The sequence below is a fragment of the Benincasa hispida genome, chromosome 8, assembly GCF_009727055.1.
Source record: "Benincasa hispida cultivar B227 chromosome 8, ASM972705v1, whole genome shotgun sequence".
Lineage (NCBI taxonomy): Eukaryota > Viridiplantae > Streptophyta > Magnoliopsida > Cucurbitales > Cucurbitaceae > Benincasa > Benincasa hispida.
The window spans coordinates 6,778,243-6,799,884 of NC_052356.1; the positions used below are offsets into that span (position 1 = coordinate 6,778,243).

At 34.7% G+C, this 21,642-nt stretch overlaps 1 protein-coding gene across 4 annotated transcripts; it reads right to left on the reverse strand.

The window, feature by feature from the left end:
- Positions 1–224: 224 nt before the first annotated feature.
- On the reverse strand, positions 225–15,384 carry LOC120082650 (protein-tyrosine sulfotransferase). 4 transcript variants are annotated; one of them, XM_039037906.1, is made up of 14 exons: positions 14,973–15,383; positions 14,372–14,440; positions 13,946–14,111; positions 13,782–13,853; positions 12,862–13,150; positions 10,200–10,340; positions 3,937–4,041; positions 3,739–3,825; positions 3,378–3,420; positions 2,423–2,475; positions 2,283–2,345; positions 2,058–2,177; positions 1,337–1,471; positions 225–501 (listed from the first exon to the last, which is right to left on the reverse strand). In XM_039037906.1, the coding sequence occupies exons 2-14, from the start codon at positions 14,418–14,420 to the stop codon at positions 361–363; spliced, it is 1,464 nt and encodes a 487-aa protein (XP_038893834.1). In that variant the 5' UTR covers positions 14,421–14,440; positions 14,973–15,383; the 3' UTR covers positions 225–360. The 4 variants fall into 4 exon arrangements, 3 of the variants coding, with proteins under 3 accessions (XP_038893834.1, XP_038893832.1, XP_038893833.1); XM_039037904.1 differs by lacking the exon at positions 3,378–3,420 and having other exon boundaries at positions 3,678–3,825; positions 14,973–15,382; XM_039037905.1 differs by lacking the exons at positions 3,378–3,420; positions 14,973–15,383 and adding an exon at positions 14,753–14,930 and having other exon boundaries at positions 3,678–3,825.
- Positions 15,385–21,642: the final 6,258 nt, after the last annotated feature.

Here is a 21,642-nt window from a genome sequence, read left to right on the forward strand (position 1 = left end):
GGTCGGATCTCTAGTTCATAGAATTTCAAACCGGGTTGATCCGACCCAATCCAGAATCATTCTTTTAGAAATAAATAAATAAATATATATATATATATATATATATTAAGCACAACAATCTACCCCGACAAAAATCAGATCTATAAAACTTTAAACTAAACGGTCAGTAAAGTTTCAGCCTTTAAAGCAGAAACCATTTCAAAATCAGGGACAAAAACAGTGTCTCAAGTAAGAAGGCAGAACAATAAATAATTGCTCAAATAGGGTTGAAAGGCAAAACCGTTCATTCAATTAAAATCCAAACAGATGTTGAGATGCAAAAACTCGCTTTTCCACTTCAAATATAAATTAAATCAACAATTATACCTTAACTTTAGATACTCTTCTCCGAGCATTCGCAAATAGGAAGAGAATAAGGAGTAAGATAAAAAGCATTACCAACGAAGGAATTTTCCATAGCTCAAAGGCAAGTGATCGATTGAGTTTGCTTTTTGTTCCATCCTGTAAATTAAGAAATCATAAGATAACTTGCACCCCAAGAAATGGATACGAGATACGGATACGACGATTTCTAAAAACTAAGATATATAATATGATAATGTTCAATCAATTATTATAATACTAATTTTAAGTTAAACTAAAGTAGATTAAAAAAGCGAGTGAGAACTTGGAGAAAAAATAATAAGAATGGCGGCATAACTGGCACCGAAGAGGATGATGGTGGTTGGGCAACAAGCGTATGGGAGACAGCAACGGAAAAGTAAAACATGAAGAATGGAGAATGAAGTCGAAGATGAAGTGAGGGGGTGTGGATCGTGAATTAGATAGAGAGAAGAATTTAGATTTGATTGCTTTTAGAGTTTTTTGCTTCTACTTTTTTTTTTCTCTTCTTTTTTTTCTTTTCTTTTTTTTTTTTTTTTTCTGGACTACCAGATTTAAGTGGTGTTTTAAATAAAGTGGACTATGGTTAGGCTTAAATTTGAGGGAAAAAAATGACCTAACGTATCCTCTTCCCTTTCACATATCTGGAAAGGGATACACGTATCTGAAAATTAAAAAAAAAAACAAATAAATAAATAATTTTTAAAAAAAAGATACTTCAAATCATGTATCGACCACATATTACTGCACAATTAAAAGTATTTATGCTTCCTAGCTTGTACTTGGTTTTGTTATATGGTGAGTTTTGTATTTTCTGGAATGTAACACTGTGTGTGCATAGAGGTCTATCCGAAGAAGTTGAGTAGGAAGATAACATTTGAAGTTGGAAGAGAAATATAAATGGAAATGAAGAATAATTTACAGAAATCCAAGAAAAGGAATGGAAAAGACTCACTTTCATATCAAGATTCCCCATCAGTTGCACATGTCTCATTGCAAAGATTTCTTGAGCATAACTAAAAAGCTCCACATCCAGGTGATTCAGTGTTCTAATCTGCTGCAGAACTTCATCAGAAATGGAACGCCGGGCCTGCAAGAAAGCATTGAGGAATAAGAAAATCAGCAACATAAGGAACAACTACCGTTCCATAATCTCTTAAAGAGATAAGAGGCATCATATGAGTATTATCTGTTTCTTGTTTAATTCTTTTTCAGTGAAAAGGAAATTGAAACCATAGGAACAGTAAGAAACCAAATTATTATTTTCTTGTTCTAAAATTGGTAAACAATAACATTATTTTCAGAAAGAAAAACAAAAAATGTGAGTGCTATTAGTTTCTTATCCATTCTTTTTCATTGAAAAAAGAAAATTGCAAACCTAGGAACAGCAAGAAACCAATTTCTTATTTTTCGAAAACAGTAAACAATTTAGACAAAACTCAGGAAAGTGAGAAGTACGCAATAGATAATTACCAAGTGTATATGCTTCTCAAATACTAAAAACAAAAATACCCCTGAGAAACCCCCGTCAATTTTCCACCAAGGACCATGACTTAAAACAGAATGGATCAGCAAAGCCTTCAAGGGTAAGGATCCACTACGCTAAGTTTATTTTCTAGGCAGACATAAATATTTTTGGTGATAACTCCTCAACTGAATTGGCTGTCCAATCATACCTCTTTTGAAAAATTTGCAGGAGAAATCCTCTTTAAAGAAGCAAATCGACGACGTGATTGAGTCTTTAGTAGACTTGAAATGCACCCTTCATAAACTTCAATAAGTTCTGCAACAGTCATCTGGCATGTTGAAATCAAGGAATATAAATTTTGTGTAATAAATCAAGGAATATAAATTAGACCATATATGAATTACAGAAATGCAGTTTTTCTGAGGTGACGTACATTTTCCCTCTTTGCTTCACTTACATCTTGCACAGTAGCCTTTTCATCTAAGGTACTATTATTCTGTAACAGAAAATGGATTAATAGAGATCCCGAATTATGTATATGATTAAAGTCATTAGACAATGGGAGAAGCTTGCCTGATCAACATTGATCTCAAGCTCAGAATCCAAATGCGAAGAGCTACTATTACCTGTACTTCAAAAAGAGATGTTAGTCAAACCACATGCCAACATTTCTCTTGATAATAAGCTATACAGCATCAAAATTGGAAGCTCATGTAACCACTAGATTGAAGTGGAAAAATAAAAATACACCTTCAAAATACTATCAATTTATAGTAGCATGGGATTGTCAAGTAAATACATAACCGACTAATCTTTTTCACTGAAAACAGATCCAATTGGCAAAACATCCCAAATGATGGAAATGAATGTGGTCTGTTTAGATAGTGCACTTGCTAACTCAATCCATAAACATATGACAGACAAGTAAACTTTGAACTGTCAATCAATGTAAATTAGCAACCAGCAGAATCTTAAGCAACTAAGAGGTACAATTCAAGAACCACTACTCAACTAACTATTATAAAGGGTCCTATACGATTCGGAAAATTTTTACCCAAGTAGAAATATATAATAAATATCCACATCTTCTAAATCATTTTGTTTCTCATTCTCGGGGTCACTTTTCCTTTTTTTTTTTTTTCTTTTCGGAAAAGAAAAAGTAATCTTGAAAAGGAAGATCTTCAGCATCGTGATCCAGAAAAGGAACGACATAAGCCAATGTTACAAATATGAAATAACTGCAAAGATGGATGCCAAAACAGGTTTTGGAAGTTAATTCCATGCTACACATCGTTGTTGGAACTATCAATGCCTTCACACCATGGGACTGGAGGGACCAAAACAAATGTAACAAAAATAAAGGAACATATATTTTCCTGGATGGAAAAGGATGAAATAAATAAGAGCCTGAGTGGAAATTTTGAATCTGGAAAGATTTCTATTTCCTTCCAATCATAAAAGCAATTCTCATCTAACAAATAATAATTTCTACATTTCAAGTCTCAGCAAAGCTCCAGAATAAAATTACCATACAGGTTAGACTTCAGTGGAGCTGGCCATTTATTGATAATCTGTGAAGACACAACTTCAAGAAAAATAAGCAAATATTCTTTTGGGGTCATGGACAGAGGAGAAAAGAACTGTCAAGTACTCTTAAAGACATTTTGATTATTTTCTTGATTAATTTACATGCACCAACTTTTTTATTTCTACTGATCCCTTGGCTCTCCCCTCCTTTTGTACGTAATCATTTACTAAAGGTTAACTGTTTCTGTTAAATTAAAAAGTGTCCTCTTTACATGAAAAGCTACAGAACAAAAACATAAACCTGTTTGATTGACAGCTAAAGTGTCCATGCTAAAGTTGGCATCTCTTAGCTGTGAAATCACCTGTGCACCAACCACATTTGCAAACATTGTCGCAGATTCCTTATGTTCCGCAGTTAGACCAACATATAACATGGCATCCAACCTCTTCTGCAAGATTTACAAGCATCTACCATAATTGCAACCATAAGGAGGCCAAGTATCAGAAAGATAATTGTCCATATATCTACTGTCATAATTTAAGAAACCTTCGGTTTTTACCTTTGCCACATGAAGCACATGTTGACCAAGACTCTTATGTTCCTGTATACAGTGTCGTATCTCATGTGATTCAGTTAGGTAGGAGTTGTTTGTCAATCCTGCTATCTGAAAACTTTTCAATGGTCAATCACATTTTGAAAAGAATGAAAAAGTGCATCAGCAAATGCACTGTTAACAGGAGTATTATACCCACCAAGAAAACAAAATTCTGATTGGTAAAATTTAAACAACTTCATGTAGTTGACCATGTCCAAAAGTACCAAAAACATCAACAAGTGTGTAATAACTAAATACGAGATAGCATCCATTTGGTATCAGACATTCAACCAAATGAGGGACCAAATTAACTGGCCGACTTTCTAGGTCATTGAATTTAGAGTATATTGGGAACACTAAAATCATTCCTACGAAAATTGCAAAAAAAAAAAGGTACATTCATATCACCATTGTACCTCACAAACCACATAGGGAGCATTTGGGGACTGTTTAGTTTGGAAAGTTGTTTAGTCATGACCCACTATGCAAGGAGTTAATAACTCATGACTCATGGAATAACTCATTGAAGAAAAAATGATTTCCAAAACTCTCTCCCCTCCTCCCTCCCGCGCACATCTTTCCGTCCACCCCACCGGAGCTCACCACGTCCTCCCACCTTTCCAGTGACTCGCCCCCGCCCTTCTCACCCTCACCCTCCTGCACCTCCTCTCCTCTCGTTTTTTGCACCTTGCTTTTGCTCTGTATCCAGCCATGGAATTTAAATCCTGCCGCATTCTTGACCATTCCTTCCATATGGGGCAAGGATCCGGTTTCTTCATAAAAAACTTAAAGAAAGGACAGTCCATTCTCCTCTCCTTAACCTCAACTAAATGGCTCCATGAGAGTTTTCGCAGACTTCTATCCGGTTCCACCTTTGAATTTTTCTTATTAAAGGAAAGAGTTGATCAAAGCTTCATAAAACTGGCTAAATTTCGTGCAAAGAAGAAGTGGTTTGTAAAATGCGTTGTTTGGCCAATCTCTGGAGGAAGAAAGAACATCCATATCCCATTCGGCAATGAAAAATCAGGTTGGCAAGACTTTAAGGACATGATCGAAGACTGCATCCAAATTTTCAGAGCACCCTCTGATATCCAAGTTAGTTCTCCTCCACCTTGTCTTTCCCCTAATCAGAGGCTGGTCAGTAATCGTAGCCTTGCTCTCCCTCCTTGTGGTAAAACCCTTTTCCGAAGCTTTACAAGCCTCTAAGCCCCTGATTCCCTTAGCTTCTACCATTTCACTCTCCCCTGTTCCACCCCCGAAAAAACAGAGTAACCATTCTTTTTGGACTCAAAAGAATTGTGATGTTTTGCCTGAAGATTTTAGTAATTTATGGATTATTTCAAGATTATTAGCATCAAATGGGTGGAAGGAAATCGCCAAAGAGTTAAGAAAGTGTCTCGGCACCAATGTTGTCATCAATCCTCTATTTGCAGACAAGACTCTCATCAAGCTCAGCCAAGGAGACTTAGGCGAAAAAGTGTCAGCCCAGGGCAAATGGAATAAGTTTGGCCCCTTTCATCTATTGTTGGAAAAATGGAATCCCCTTAGTCATGGAAGGCTTTCAGTAATGCAAGGTTATGGGGGTTGGATATCAATCAAAAACCTCCCTCTAGATTATTGGTGTAGAAGCACCTTTGAGACAATCAGGGCTTACTTTGGTGGACTCATTTCAATTGCATCAGAAACACTTAATCTCATCAATTGTTTAGAAGCTAAAATTCAGGTCAGGAAAAATCTTTGTAGGTTCATGCCAGCCACCACTGAAATTAAAGATGAAATTCGTGGAAGTTTTTATTTAAATTTTGGTGATATTATTTGCTTTCATCAGCCTACTAGTCTACCTTATAATGTACTTTTTAAGGATTTCTCTAATCCAATAGACTTAGTTCGAATAGACTTAGTTCGATTACAAGAAGTCTTGAAGGATGAAGATGCCACCTCCCAAATTGATATATCCGATTGGTCCTTCCTATTGTCAGCCAAATCCAAGCCAAAGTTCTCAATAAGTCCAAACGCGGTGGCAAAGAAGAAGAAGGAGTTCCAAAAGCCATAGGCTTCGAAAATCAGTAAGGGAGCATCAGGGGAACGTGAAAAGTCACCCCCTTTGGGTATTAACAGCGTTAACTCAGAAGTTCAAAGGCCTATATTTTCGAAAGAGGAAGTCAACCGACCACTAAGTCCTGACAGGGGAAATCTATCAAGGAAGGAAGTTGAAAAGTCTTTATCCCCTGCCTTGCAGCCTCAATCCTCCGAGAGAAAAAACTTTCAATTAAAGGAAGTCGAAAAGTCTTTAGACTTAAGTGTTTCACCAGCAAAGGCGCCTAGTGTAAGTATTAAGGCTCCTCGAGTTCCACGGCCTGCTCTTAACTCCTTCTCTGTCATTAAGAAGAAAGAGAATTGGAAAAAGGGAGTTCCAGCCGGCTTTTCTCACTCAGAAGTTGAAAAGCCACTCGCACCAAAAAGAAAAAAGAAAACAAAGTCATTACTCCCTTGCAACGTGGTGTTCCCCTCAACCTCTTCCTCATTTGAGAATGCCTTAACCACGATCGAAGTCCAGGCGTCCTTTAAGCCCTCTTCTCCTGTCCCCTGCCTTAGCACATCTCCCCTGCCCCTCCCTGTTCTGCCAGATCAACCGAATTCTCTGCCATTACTACCCTCGAGCAACCATTACCAGAGCACCCTCATTTTATCAGGTCAGACAACCAACTCTCCCTCCCCCCACCTAACCCGAAGTGTTTATTTCTGAGAGGAACTCCAAGATTTTTCCAGACTCCCCTTTCAGTGTGAGTAGTGAGAAAACTGATTGGAACAGCACATCAGAAGAACAAGAAGTGTCAAAAACGGAAGCACCCTTACTTGTTGATTTAAATCCCCTGTTTCAGACAGAGGAGGACAAGACCTCTGAGGCAAAAGCCCTCAGCCCTGCCCACTCCGCCCCCTCAGCAATCCCTTCTGACCTCCCAACACACCTATTAAGCATAGTCACTAATTGCAACCTAATTCTGGATTGACTTATGATTGTAAAGGCTGCCTCTAAACCTTGAGTACAAAAAGATGAAAATAGTGACTTGGAACACAAGAGGCCTCAAAGATAGTAATAAAAGGCTGGCCCTTAAACGATTCTTAAAGAAAATTAACCCCTCAATAGTTTTAATTCAAGAATCCAAGAAAGAAAATTTTGATGCAAGCTTTATTAAATCTATTTGGAGTTCCAAGGAGGTCGGTTGGGACTTTGTTGAATCCTTTGGTGCTTCTGGTGGATTGTTGACAATGTGGGATACAAACATGATTTCGGTATTAGAAACCCCCAAAGGAGGATATTCCCTTTCAATAAAATGTACCACCATTTGTAAAAAGATTTGTTGGATCACTAATGTATATGGGTCAACCGACTACAAAGAAAGAAAATTTGTGTGGGAAGAACTACTTTCTCTTGTAGCTTACTGTGAAGAGGCATGAGAGATTCCCCTTGGCCCGAAGTACTAGAGGCATGAGAAAATTTAATGATTTCATTGAACAAGCAAAACTCTTGGAAATCCGGTTGAGTAATGGGAGCTTCACTTGGTCAAGGGAAGGCAGCTCAATTTCAAGATGGGATGAGTTATTTGAAAATTCAAATATTGGATCCCAGTCTTATTGCCAATGAAGCTGTTGAAGAGTACAGAGTAAAAAAGAAGGGGTGGATTCTTAAACTTGATATGGAGAAAGCTTTCGACCGAGTAGACTGGGAAATTTTAGAAAAAGTGCTAAGATCCAAGAATTTCAAACAGAAATGGATAGAATGGATTATGGGTTGTGTCAAAGACCCACTATACTCGATTTTCATTAATGGTAGACCAAGGGGAAGAGTGGCTGCTTCAAGAGGCCTAAGGCAAGGTGATCCCCTCTCCCCTTTCCTTTATCTCCTTGTCAGTGAAGTATTGAGTACTTTAATCTCCAGACTCACCCAATCCGGCATTATTGAAGGTTTTATAATAGGCAAAGAGCAAGTTCAAGTTTCCATACTCCAATTTGCAGATGATACTTTACTGTTTTGCAAATATGACAGCTCCATGCTTGTAAAACTTAAACATACAGTGGAGTTCTTTGAATGGTGTTCAGGGCAGAAAGTAAATTGGGAAAAATCAGCCCTCTATGGCATCAATGTGGACGACAGAGAACTCTTTAGCACAGCAGCATCCTTGAATTGTACGGCCGACCAACTTCCTTTTTACTACCTAGGGTTGCCTCAGGGGGTTACCCGAAAAGAGCCTCCTTTTGGCAGCCAATCCTACACAAAGTACAAGCTAAACTTGATAAGTGGAAGAGATTTAACCTCTCTAGGGGAGGAAGAGCCACTATATGCACTTCAGTCCTCTCAAACCTTCCAACTCATTATTTGGCCATCTTCCTCATGTCCGAAGGAGTAATATCTAGAATGGAAAGGATAATAAGAAAGTTCTTTTGGGAAGGCAACAGCGGCAGCAAGCAAAATCACTTGGTTAAATGGGATTTGGTTCAGAAACCTATAGCAGATGGTGGTCTAGGCCTCGGTGGTTTCAGATCTATGAACATTGCACTCCTTGCTAAATAGGGGTGGAGATATTTCAATGAAGAGAACTCTCTTTGGGGAAAAGTTATAAGAAGTATTCATCGTAAAGATTCATTTGATTGGCACACAGCTGGGAAAGGAGGTAGAAGCTTGAAAAGTCCATGGATTAGCATATCAAAGACTTGGCTTAAGGTAGAATCCTTGGCCACTTTCAAACTTGGTAATGGCAGCCGAATTGCTTTCTGGTTAGACACATGGGAAGGATCTTCCCCCTTCAGCACCCTTTATCCAAGCTTATTCGGAATCACCATGCTTCCCAATGGTTCAGTTGTTGATCACTAGGACAGCAGCTTATCTTCTTGGTCCATCTCCTTCCGAAGACTGCTCAAAGATGAAGAAGTGTTGGCCTTTCAAGAATTGATGGAGAAAATTGCAAATAGAAGTCCTTCTCACTCTTTGATAAAAGAGTTTGGTCTATCTCAGCCACTAGTTTTTACACAGTTAACTCCCTTAAAGTGCACCTATCCCTTTTCTCCCCTTTGGATAAGCCCCTCTACTCAGCTATTTGGAAGACAAAGAGCCCTAGAAGAGTCAATATTCTCATTTGGATTATGTTTTTCGGTCAGTTGAATGTAGCTGAAGTTCTTCAAAGAAGGCAGCCAACAACCTCCCTTTCACCCTCAATCTGCCCTTCTGTCTCCAACACAATGAGGACTCCCTTCACCTCTTTTTCACCTGCCCTTATTCAGCTTGGTGCTGGAAAAAACTGTTGTGCTTCTTCAACTTTTCATGGATCATGTGCAACGACTTCAAAGGCAATGTGTTACAACTTCTAGTTGGCCCTAATCTCCACAACCCCACCCGTCTACTCTGGTGTAATGCAATAAAAGCCCTCTTGGCAAATCTTTGGTTTGAAAGAAATCGAAGGATTTTCCACAACAAAGCTCTTGGATGCCAAGACCGCCTTGAAGCCGCCCGCCGTCAAGCCTCCTCCTGGTGCATACTCTCCGAATCTTTCCATGCCTATAGTCTATCGGATTTCAACCTCAACTGAGGGCTATCATCTTCACTTCCCCCTTCGGACAGCATTAATTAGTGCCGGATTTCAGTTTTTCTCTTATTCTAGGTCCCCCCATCTTTGAACTCTTTATTTATTTCCCTCAGTTTTAGGCCATTGTGTTGGCTCTGTTTTAGGCCAATGTTTTGGCTTGTTTTGCGGTTATTGTTTCCTCGAGTTGTACTCTTGTTAATGTCTTTTCTCCCCTATGCACATTGGATGTGATGAGGGTGCTAAGGGAGTGTCAACCTAGTTGAGATGCCCGAGTGCACCTCCTGATCCTAAAAGAAGTCCTAGTATTTCCGTTTTTGCTCGTACTCTGAGCCTTAGCTCTTCTCTATATATTAATATAATGAACCATTTTCTTTTCAAAAAAAAAAACTCATGACTCATGAAATTGATATTTTTTTAGTCATGAGCCCACAGTGAGTTTAAGGACTCCATGAGCCCAACAAGGATTGGAGTTAACAACTCCACTTCCCCCAACTCCTAACCCTTAGGACCAAAGATGCCCATAATGTTTGCATAAAATGGGACTGGAGATGACATCACAGACAAACAAATATCTCCATATAGAGAACCAACAATCAAAACTGTCTTATCATATTCATGCCAATACTTAAATTAATTCAGAATTACCTGGAAAGTGGCCCCATTGTGAACAATATCATGAACAATGGGATCATCAACAAACTCTTTTAGTGGCATAAGAATGTCCTCCATGTCATATGGACTGCCCCTCTTAGCTTCACTTGAACCTTTCTGCCTTCTAGCATCTCTCTGTTCGTAACATTGGGTAAACAGTAATCTTTTTATAAGATTGTAGTAAACAAGAGAGAAAATTTGTCAAGATTAATTGATCACACACATAGGCTAACAGACCCAAAACAAAAATCCTTTGTTGTTAGATTCTCTATATCTCAAACCAAAGCTACGCACTACTCCAAATTAATTTGCGGCAGCGACTGTTTTCCCTATTTGTTTGAGCACTTGAAATCACTATTGACAAGCTAATGAAAAATAGCTTCAGTTGTTCCAGAGAAAAATAAAATGAAATGAAAAGAGAGGCTTGATCAGTAACCACAGATTGAAAGGTCTTTCTCCACTATGCTTCGACCCTGTCCTCCCTTGGGGATTGGTCTCTTAGATTGTGCACGTGAAAAGAAAGCAGTAGCATTTAAAAAAAAGAAAAAAGTTCCAGACCGGTTTGGCTTCAAAAACTATGAATACAGCTTGCTTTACTTATCAAATTCTGATTCAGACTAAAACAGCTCCAAAGCATGGGGTTTATATATAGACATATAAACAACTACTTTTATAGAGAAAAGAAGAATACAAGGGCATACAAAAAAAACTAAGCCCACAAAACCCTCATTAAAGAAAAGGGGTCCAAGTCCAACCAAGTACAATAAAGAGTAATCACAAAAGGTCTTCAAATCCAAAGCCCAAAGGGTAACTTCCTCAAAAACCGATCCATAGAGTTCACACAACCAAGTACAAGTTGCCAAGAAAAGAACTTAACTTCCTTCGAAATCTTCTCCACAAAGCAACAAAGACAACCTTACTAACTGGAGAGGGATCCAGCAGATGACAAAAGAAACACTTACAAGAGAAGCCCTCTAACAGGTCGAGACTTCAAACCAAACACCCCTTCTCCCAAATCTAAAAAACCAAACTCTCCGATCAAAGACAGAAGAGTGACATGACAACCTTTGTTGTTTCCCTATCAGACAACTATCAATGAAGATCAAATGAGAAAGAAACATAGCTCCCCAACCAAACAAGAAAGCTGGAAATGAAACAATGCTTAGGGGTAGACAAATGATAAAGACGAGAAAACATAAAAGAAAGGGGTTTATCCTCCACCCATTGATCCTCCCAAAATACATTTCCTTACCTTCCAAGTTCCAGTTCCCCCATCACACAATGAACAAGATGGGAGAAGGTGGGGAGCTCTAAAGAAATGTCCTTCCATAGGTTTCGAGAAGTGCCTTCAACCCTCACTCAAAACCATTCAAAGGTAAGTGGGCCATGCTTGCTTACAATAACTCTACGCTATAAGGACTCAAAGGGAAAATGCCACAACCACTTTGCCAACAAGCTCTATTACGAATCCGTAAGTTTCCGATCTTTAACCACCCATTCCCTACTCACTGACTTCCCAAAGAACTCCCAACTCCCAACTAAATGCAATCCTTAAGTTTCCAATCTATAACCCCCCATTCCCTACTCANAACCCCCCATTCCCTACTCACTGACTTCCCAAAGAACTCCCAACTCCCAACTAAATGCAATCCTTAAGTTTCCAATCTATAACCCCCCATTCCCTTCTCACTGACTTCCCAATGAACTCCCAACTCCCAACTGACTAAATGCGACCCCTTTCCTTCATCAACCCCTTCTCAAAGAAAATCAAACATGAGCTTATCAATGCTTTTGCAAACTGAGCAAGAATCAAGGGGCTCGAAAAAAAGAGAGATAATAAATAGACACTAATCTAATCAAAGTAGGCTGTCTGCTGAGCATTTATATTGACCATGAGGCAGTCTTAACTGAAATTCATCACTCTCACAAAGATACAGCACATTCTATCCATACAGATGAGAATGGAAAAATATAATCCCCATACTTCTCTATAAAATGAGGTATAAAACCCTAAATGCATTCATTGACCTGAGAAAAGTAAACTATAAGTTTCAGACTGATTTGGCTCCAAACAACTGGTACAGCTTGTTTTACTTATCAAATACTGATTCAGAAGCATAAATCCGTCTCAACTCTCATACATGATTGTTCACTTCACAAGAATACAGTGCACTCTATCTATAGATAAAAATGGGAAAATATAATCCCCATAGTGCTCTACAAAATAAGTAAGAAGAAAACATAATTGCATCAAGTGACCTGAGAAAAGTAAACTGTATACAATTAGAGAGATGTAATTGAGACAAATGTCAATAGCAAAATTTGTCTACACGACTCAAAATACACCATGCAACGAACAGGGTCATACAAAACATTGACAAAATCAAAGAAACTAAAAGAGTTAGAGCAACATAAGAAAGAAAAGATCAGGCATGGGGGCAGCACTTATGGTGCTCCCTTACTTGATCACCTTGAACCAAGGCATGCCTTTAAACACATTTATGATCACTGGATAATCTTAGATCTGAATTAATGTATTTCATGTAAGCAAGCTATTTACATTCGATACATCTAATTATATTTTTCTCCACTTGCATTAAAAAAAAAGAAAACAATCATCATGAAGATGCAAAAGATCAGCCTACAGGACACATACTCGAGTAAATAGATCTCCCCTCATCCATGGAACCAAATACTTCCACGGCCAAATATCCAGTGTGCTCACTCCATTTGTCTTTCCACGCACTCGTTTGGACATTTTTGTTGCAGAAGCTAGGTCAGGATGTACCAAAAATCTAGCTGCTACCTCAACTGAAAATTCATATGAACTAAGAACCCGGTCAACTGGATTCCTGACAATTGTCACCACCGAAGTCCTCTCCTTCGGTAGTTTTTCCATCATGCTATAATCATCATGAGTAGCTAACAATCTGCATTTTGTCTTGCTGCAATTCAAATCCAAATACCATACAGACGCACAAAATTAGATAAATACTATCATAAGGTCAGTCTTGAATAAAAAAAAATATATTCAAGGTTCTGATTTTCAATCCATTTCCTGCTATCGTTTGGAGGATCCTTCTCCTACTCCCCACCCGAATAACATAATACTGGTGAAAAAATTTTAAAAAATAAATAAAAAGCTTTTTAACATTGTTCTTCCACTATACTCTTCCTCAAAATGCCATTCTCAGTTCTGATAAGAATATGATTAAATCTCCAAAACTATTCTGTACTCGGGTTTCTTTTTTGTATTTTCTATCTATATAACCTAACCTTCTCCCCTAGTTAGACCAAAAATCTCCATAAACCGCTCATGCTTCTACATCCTAGTTATTTTAATTCAATTACCAAATTACCAGGTTCATGTAAAATCTAAGTTGCACGCACAGACAATCATAATCAAACATAACTTGAATTTGCAACTAAAGGTTGATAATTATTCTAAAACAAGGCTAAAGTGAATTGAGTATTGAGTAAAACATAACATTTCAAAAGTTGAATGTATGTCATATGAAACAATCTGAAAAAATAAAATGATAACCATCTTTATACTTGGAGTCGATAAAATTATACCTGGGATCAAACCGTAGCTTATCATAAGAACGGGGACACTCCTGAGAGTTTGGGTACAACTTTTTCAAGAAACTGCATAGTTACAGAACAGAACCAAATAAATACTCAAGACTCTGATACTTGAGTGGTCAATACTCCGTGAACTTTATGATGCTGAAAGTTACCAGTGGTAGTACGATCGCCCCCCTGTTCTTGGAACATGTAGAAAGAACAGTAAATCTTGTAGTGTATGTTTATCTTTGTTGATACCTTGATGAAGAGAAGATAAGGCCCAACTTTTTACAAGCCTTTCACAGTGTTCAAAGTTTTTTTCATCAGTTGAAGCACATGCTGGCATGTAATGGAAAGAACTTAGTTCAACAATGCATAGAAGCTAAACGCCAATGAAATATGATCTTAAAAAATACAATAAATTTTAAGGCTCCAATTTATACAAAATTTAATATGACCTCTGATTGAACTACAAATTTAAATTTACAGATTCACATGATTTTACTAGAGGCAAGGGAGAAATATAGTGGTAAAAATGGTAGAAAAGGAGTTGAATAAAGAAATCTAAACGAACAACGCAGGGGTAGGTAAGCACCAACCTATTCTGAAGAATATCAGAAGCAAAATTAACTTAATAATAGGATCCATGCATCTCACTCCTTCAACCACTGGAGAGAGAAAAAACAAAGTTACCAGAAAAAGAAAAGAGTATTCACAGCAAAAGCGATTACGTATTCAATTCACTAAAGAAAGGGGCAACAGAACCAAACATAGGGTTGTCAAATCCTTTACACAATTTCTTAAAATCAAGAAACTGAGCTAGAAACAAAATTTCAAGCAGATATAAATTGTTTTATCAGATAAAATCTCAACAAGCATCCATAAAATCATAAATTAAACATATCTTCAAGGCTTAATCCACTTTGTTCATGCAAAACCACCCTCAAAACCAAAAACAAGCTAAAATCAGAAAGACCCACCTGAACAAAACGCAAAAGAAACACACCATACAATCACTTAGCCACTAAACCAGAAAGGAGAGGCGAATAACTCGAGCATTAACAAAACCCAGAACAAGCAAGAGTTAAAAAGAAGAGAATAGAAATTCCTCGATTGGAAGAGCAGAAAAACAGAGCATTAACCCGACAAAAAACAAAAATCAGGAACAAGAAAACCAAGAAGGAAAATGGGATGTCCTACAAGTATCGGTTATAGGGATCTCGTGCTCATAAATTTCCGAGATCGTGTTGGGATTCCGAGAGACAGGCCTCGCGATCAATGAGGGCCCACCAAAATTCCGGCCTTCAGAAACTTCCAGCCACTTTTTTCCCTCCCGAATTTTTCCAGCATCCAAACAGAAGAAACACCATCAAATTTAGGGGAAAAAGAAAGAGATTGTCATGAATATTCCTTACTTTGCGTTGAAATGGCGAAGAAACACAAAGGCTAGATTTTCTCCTTCTCCTCCTCCTCCGAAAACGAAGGGGAGTATTAATCTCTCTGCCCAACAATTGAACACAGCTTTTTCTTTTCACTTTCTGAAACAGAGAATTCGGAATGATTTCATCAGAAAAGCTACAAAGCTTAAAATACAGAGTTTCGTCAAATATATATAGAGAGACAAAGATGGACAGAGTTTGACAACGCGAAAAGACGTTATAAGACCGCCTACGAAACCGTGAGGGGTAAAATTGTAAAATAAACCTTAGTAGAAATGCATTTGATGATTTTCCGATTGATTTTGGATCGAATGGTATAATATAATCAATCTAAAACAAAGAGACGGTGTCAAAAAAAAATATCAAGGTTCAAGTCGAAAAAATGGATCTGGCGTGCGATAAGATTATTCTAATGTTGTTTCGAGATAACTTAGATCCTCTACTCATATAAATATATCATCATAGTTTCAGAAAGTTTATTCTCACACTTAAAATCTTAAACTTCCCGACATTTTCACTCTCTGCATTCAAAATAAAAGTGTATGATGTGCATTATACCATTTACAAATTTTCATTTCTTTTATGAAGGTTATACTCTTTTCTCTATACGAATTTTAACATCAACAAGTTTCTAGATTTGAATTTAGTGGTTATTAGTCTAAATGTTCATTGACTATTTTCCTTTCTCTTTCTTCTTCCTCTTTTTCCTCTTTCCTCTCTTTCTCTTTCTCTTTCTCTTAATGATTAACATATATGTTGCTATATTGAGATATCCAGAGACATTGATATCAATATCAATTTTTAATCATTGCTTACTTATTTAATTAAATTGTTTTTATAAATTATTTGGTGCATACAAATATTTATCGATATATCTATAAATTGAGATTTTGATATCAAATGTCGATATAGCTATTTTAATTATTCATTAATACTTCTAAAGCAACAAATAAACGAGGTTAATTCCACGTCTAGAGAGGAGGGAGTATCAAATCAAATTTGAAAAGTTGAACAAACTAAAAAGGTTTTATTCCTTCCAAATATAAATTCCTTTTAATTTTATTTTTAGACCAAAAATCTCTTTAAATTTCAACAATCATCCTCTTCAAAAATTAATCATTTTTCAATTGCTAAATCTTTTCCTTCAGAAAAGCTAAATTCTTTCCTTTCTTCAAGCTACACTTTTCCATCTTATGAGTGATTATTTGTTATCATTGAGAAGTTATTTTTGAGTACTTAAAATTTGAGTAATCTACTCTTATGAGAGTTTTTATTTTTTGTGGGAATTCAATTGCATTATTTCATTATTGGTTTTTGTAATAAAGTGTGAGGGCACATTGGAATTTAAGTGTAGTGGTTTAATCCAGACTTCGAAAAATGATTTTGTAGTGGTTTGACTTTCAACCCATTGAAAAAGATTGAAATAGGTTGGATCCTCAACCTACAAAAGGATAAGTTGTAGTTTGACTCTTGAACCCATAAAAAGAGTGGTAAATTGGTTTGGTTCTCATCCATAAGAGAATCCTTGCGAAATATACTCAAGAATGAGTCTTGGGGAGTGGAATAGAGATTTTGAATCACTATATAAAAATTATCGGTGTCATCTCTCTTTCTCTCTACTCTTTAATTAATGTCGTTTAGTTATTTTATGTTTTCAATTATTTCATTAATTTAAAATTGATTAAATTTGACTGTAAATCTCTTGAACAAATTTTTTTAATTTTTTGAAACAACCCTAATCACCCCCCTTCCCCCTCTATATGTTGTTATACAATCCTACAGTTTCACATCAACTTCTTTATTGAAGATTTCATCATGCAGAGACTTTCAAGCTTCAACTAGAGACCAACAACGGTTTCTTGATCAACAATCTCAATGATGATGTCATCAACTAAATATAGCGTGATTGTTGAATGAGCTTTCTCCTCTAGACTATTCAACTCATTGTCATCTACATATGCTATCTTCAATTTTTTAAAAAGCGATGCCCACAGCCTCTACTGCCTTAATAGGGATCATATCTTGATCTGGCATAGATAATAAAAAAAAAAAAATCCCAATGAATTTATTGATCTTCAAGCTTAAAGCAAACATCTTTCTTAAAAAAAAAAAAAAAGTACCAAATTCCAAGTCCTAACATTTTGGCTCTCTCGTACAAATTTGTTGTGACAAAAAAAGTCAACCAAAAAAAAAAAAAAAAAAAAAAAAAAGAAGATGAATGACACAAAGTGGTTACTAACAATGTGTTAGTTACATCCATGGCTAGAGGGAGAACTAAGTTTATAAACTAGAAGAGACCAAAATACAGAATATAGAGATAATGATAAAGCATCGTGAAAGAAACCCAAAGCCATAAAGTCCTTTTATACTACTTGAAACTCATTATTTTACTACCCTTTTTAGAAGTAGGAATCCATCCTTATTCCTTTTAGATGTAGTAACTCATGACTTTTCTATTCCTCTTGGACGTGAGACAAAAAAGTTCAACACATATCAACATCTTCCTCTCATGAAAGATAGTAAGTTCACGTTTTCACGCTCCATTTGTTCAGTATAACAATTGAAGATGGGTAGATTGTATTCAAACCTTTGATCTCTTGAACAAGAACGTAGGTCTATAATATTTTTGTGTGAAGATGAAGTTATTGTGATATCTTCGAATACATTTTAACAAGTAACTAAAACATATTCTAAGGTATATTTCTAAACAAAGTTTAGACTAGAATAGATGGTAAAATGATGGTTCCTAACATGTTCATACTTTTAACTCACCCTATCCTCTTCTTTTTCCTCTCCTTTTACTCATATCCCTCAACCCTTTTCTTCTTCCTTTTCCTCCCTTTTTTTTCTTTTTTTCTTGTCAAAAGCATGGTTATGTTAGTTATTACATTATATGTGTATATTAAAATTTAGATGTTCAAATGTCATCTCATATTGTAGCTAGAAGTACATATATACCAATTTATGTAATTAAGTATTAATGTAGTGGTTATAGATGGTACATTATAGATTCTCAAATCCCAAATCATTGCTTGTGATGTAATATTCTAATATCGATGAATTTGTAAACACGACTATCATGTTTTTAACATTATTTTACTACTAGTAGTACTTTACTTAATATAAGACTTTTCCATTAGAAAAATGTCGATATTTATAGTAAAAGAAAGTGAAACATTTGTGAATATTGAAACGTAAAAGGAGATTTAATTATATAGATTTAATTCATGGTTAGAAATTTCAAATAGGATTATGATGTTTCATGTGTAAATTTAACATATATGAAATTTAAATTTGTAGTTTCTTCCATTTGAATGAGTTTTTTTTTTTTTTATTTTAGTCAAATAACAAACTCAATTAAGTTAAATTTGATAAATATTTCAATTTTTTATTTATTTAATTTTTATTTTTATTTTGAAAAATTACTAATTTGTTAGTCTAATAAATAACAACTTGTTTCTGTAGCATCTCATTCCAAATTTAAGAGTTCTCTTCTCTGTCTTTCTTTTGATCTAGGGTTGAATTGAGAGTAAGTATTCAAGAATTCTACTAGATCTGAATAGTTCAACTTTGCAGTTCCATCAAAATTAGCCATTTATCTTTACAACAACGCTTATTAGAAGTGTGCTTCAACTACCTTTTAACGTTATTAGAAGTGTGTTTCAATTACCTTTTGAATCTCCACACGCTATTAAGATTTTCATAAGTTCTTGGTTATTTCAATTTTTAATACTCGTTATATTCTTTGGCTTACTTTTCAATTTTAACATTATTATTGTATCAAGTTGAGGGGTAAATAGATTTCTAGTGTATTGAATTCTTATATATATATATATCATTTCCCTAATAAAAAGGACAACAATTTTTTTATTGTTTGAAAAACTAAACATTTTTTTTTCTAAAACTTTATTGTTTTCTATTCTTTTAATTTAAATTAACTAAAATTTATTATAAAAGAAAGTACGTGAGTATTTGACCCACTGTTCTTGACACGACCCCACTTTAAAAAGTAGCCTTTCATAGTTGATTAAGATATGTTTTCTCCTTTTATTATGGTTAGACTTTGGCATTTCATTCTTTATAATTATAGCTTTAATATGTATTTCCTTTCTTTCTATACATGAAAAGTTGTAACAATTTTCACCCTAAAAAATGAGCTCACAACTATTTTTCTCACAAATGGTCTCTTCTCCTTTAAAAATGGAAAACTAACATGAAAAGCTCTCAAACAAATTCATTTTTCTTTTCTTTAACAACCTTTGAAAAGAAGAAATAGATTTAACAATGTTTTGGTGAAAATGAGTGTACATATTTAAATTTTGTGGGAAAAACATTCTCATCACAAACATACTGTTGCAACGAAAATGATCATTTTGTCACCAAAATATTGTGTCAAAACGAGGTTCTCGTCGCAAGCATGTTCAGATGAAAATTTTACTTTCGTCTCTAAGATTGTGACGAAAAATGTTTTTGTTGTAATGTTGGGACGATTTATTTCTCGTTATAATACTTTCACCGCTAAAGATAATATTTCTTATAGTGACGTCTGTAAGTTAAATTTTTATGTATTTTAAGTAAAGAATAAGGTAGTATCGAGGGTATTTGGGGCACCAACTTAAAGTTGGTGAAGTGGGTTATTATAGCTCACTCTATGTTTGGGTCTTCAAATACAATAGTAATATTTACAATAACTATTTATAACCTATAATTAAGTATAGTAAATGTTATTTCAAAACTCTATTTGCTACACTATTTACTATTTTCCACTATTCCTATCTTTCTTTTTATTATTGTGTGTTTACTATTTTCTATCCAGACTAAGATAATCTGCACCCCAAATATAGACCATTATAACTCAGAATAAAAAATTTTACACCCTCAACACATACTATTATAACTCATCAACTATAATAACCAATTCAACGTTCCAAATGCTCCTTTAATGTTTTTAAGTAAGCATTTAAAACGTGCACTAATTTCCATTTTTCTCTTTGTAGGTCATCTGGAAATCTTTCTTTTTTAGAACAGAATTATTTGGTTTTTTTTGTTGTTGATTTGCTATATTGAAAGGTTTAAATTTTGAACTTTTTAATTGACCAAATCCAATCAATAAAAGGTATGGCTCCATTTAACACAATATAGTTTAAAACCTAACTAAAACATTGGTCAATTATTAAGGCAAATATGTCATAAAGTCAAATAAGGTGCTCTCTTACATTATTAAACTAAAAATATTTTTTTTAGTTCAATAACATATATGGGCGGAGATAATTTAAACCTCAACTTCTAATCTTTAGATCAATAATATATGTTTTAGCCAATTATTATACTTAAGTTAAGTGACTGGGTATATGATGGACGACCATATGGCTAATCCATATTGAGTCTACACATGAGCATCATATGAATAAATCCTCAATTGAGTTGTAATCAAGATTTTAAATATCAATTTTGATGAAAATTTTAAAGTCTTCCCTTTTATGTAAATATTGATGGAAATATTAATAAAATGTCAATATTAGATGGATATTTATAGAAAAAGATAAAAGATATATTTAAATTAACAAGTAAGCGTTTCACAAATTTTTATTATTAATATTAGGTCACATTTTCCATATCTTTATTATATTTCATCTATTTTTTAGGATATAACTAAAAATGTTGATTCCTTGGTTGTTATCGAATTTATAGACATGAAAATGCCAACATGTCAAATGAATATTTAAAACCAAGATTGTAATGGACAGTGACAGTTCCTAGGTAAAATATTTGAGTCTATGTATAAAAGTATTACTTTTGGGTTAACGCCCTTTTTTTTCTTCTAATAATAATTTATTCATTCATTTCAAAAACAAAATATTAATAATTTGTTTATTGAGGTGTGCTCTCACATGTTTCATTTATATCCTCGAGACATAGCAATCATACTTTTTGGAAATTTTTTTTTTTTAAGTTAAAATACTATTTTGGTTTCTATATTTTGAAGTTTGTTCAATTTTAGTTTTTATTTTTAGTTGTCCAATTTTAATCTATATATTTTCAATAAATCTTAAATTTCGTTCATATTACTGCTAATCTATTGTTGATTTTTTTAAAAAATCATTTTATTATCTATTAACATACTATACATTTTTAGAATATATATTGTATTTTTTGTATAAAAATTATTATTATATTTGACTAATTTCAGTAAAAATTAACTTTGAAAAACTAAATTTAAGAGAGATTGAAAAAACATGCACTAAAATTGAACAAGCTTTAAAGTATATGGACCAAAATGATATTTTAATCTTATTTTTATTTTTAAAAACTTTTAGGGAGAACATTTTTTTGTCACATCTTTATTAAAAATTATACTATTTTTTTTTAATAGAAAAATTATAGATATAAAATACGAGACCTTAAATGTTTTTAAATAAATAAAGTATAAA

What these genes read in the sequence shown, in the direction of transcription:
- LOC120082650 (XM_039037904.1), bottom strand. Translation starts at nt 14,420, where the DNA reads ATGGATCCTATTATTAAGTTAATTTTGCTTCTGATATTCTTCAGAATA. An exon ending in ATGTGCTTCATGTGGCAAAG is followed by an intron (nt 3,826 to 3,936) that starts GTAAAAACCGAA and finishes TAAATCTTGCAG; the next exon opens with AAGAGGTTGGATGCCATGTT. An exon ending in CTGCAAATTTTTCAAAAGAG is followed by an intron (nt 1,472 to 2,057) that starts GTATGATTGGAC and finishes GCTTTCTTGCAG; the next exon opens with GCCCGGCGTTCCATTTCTGA.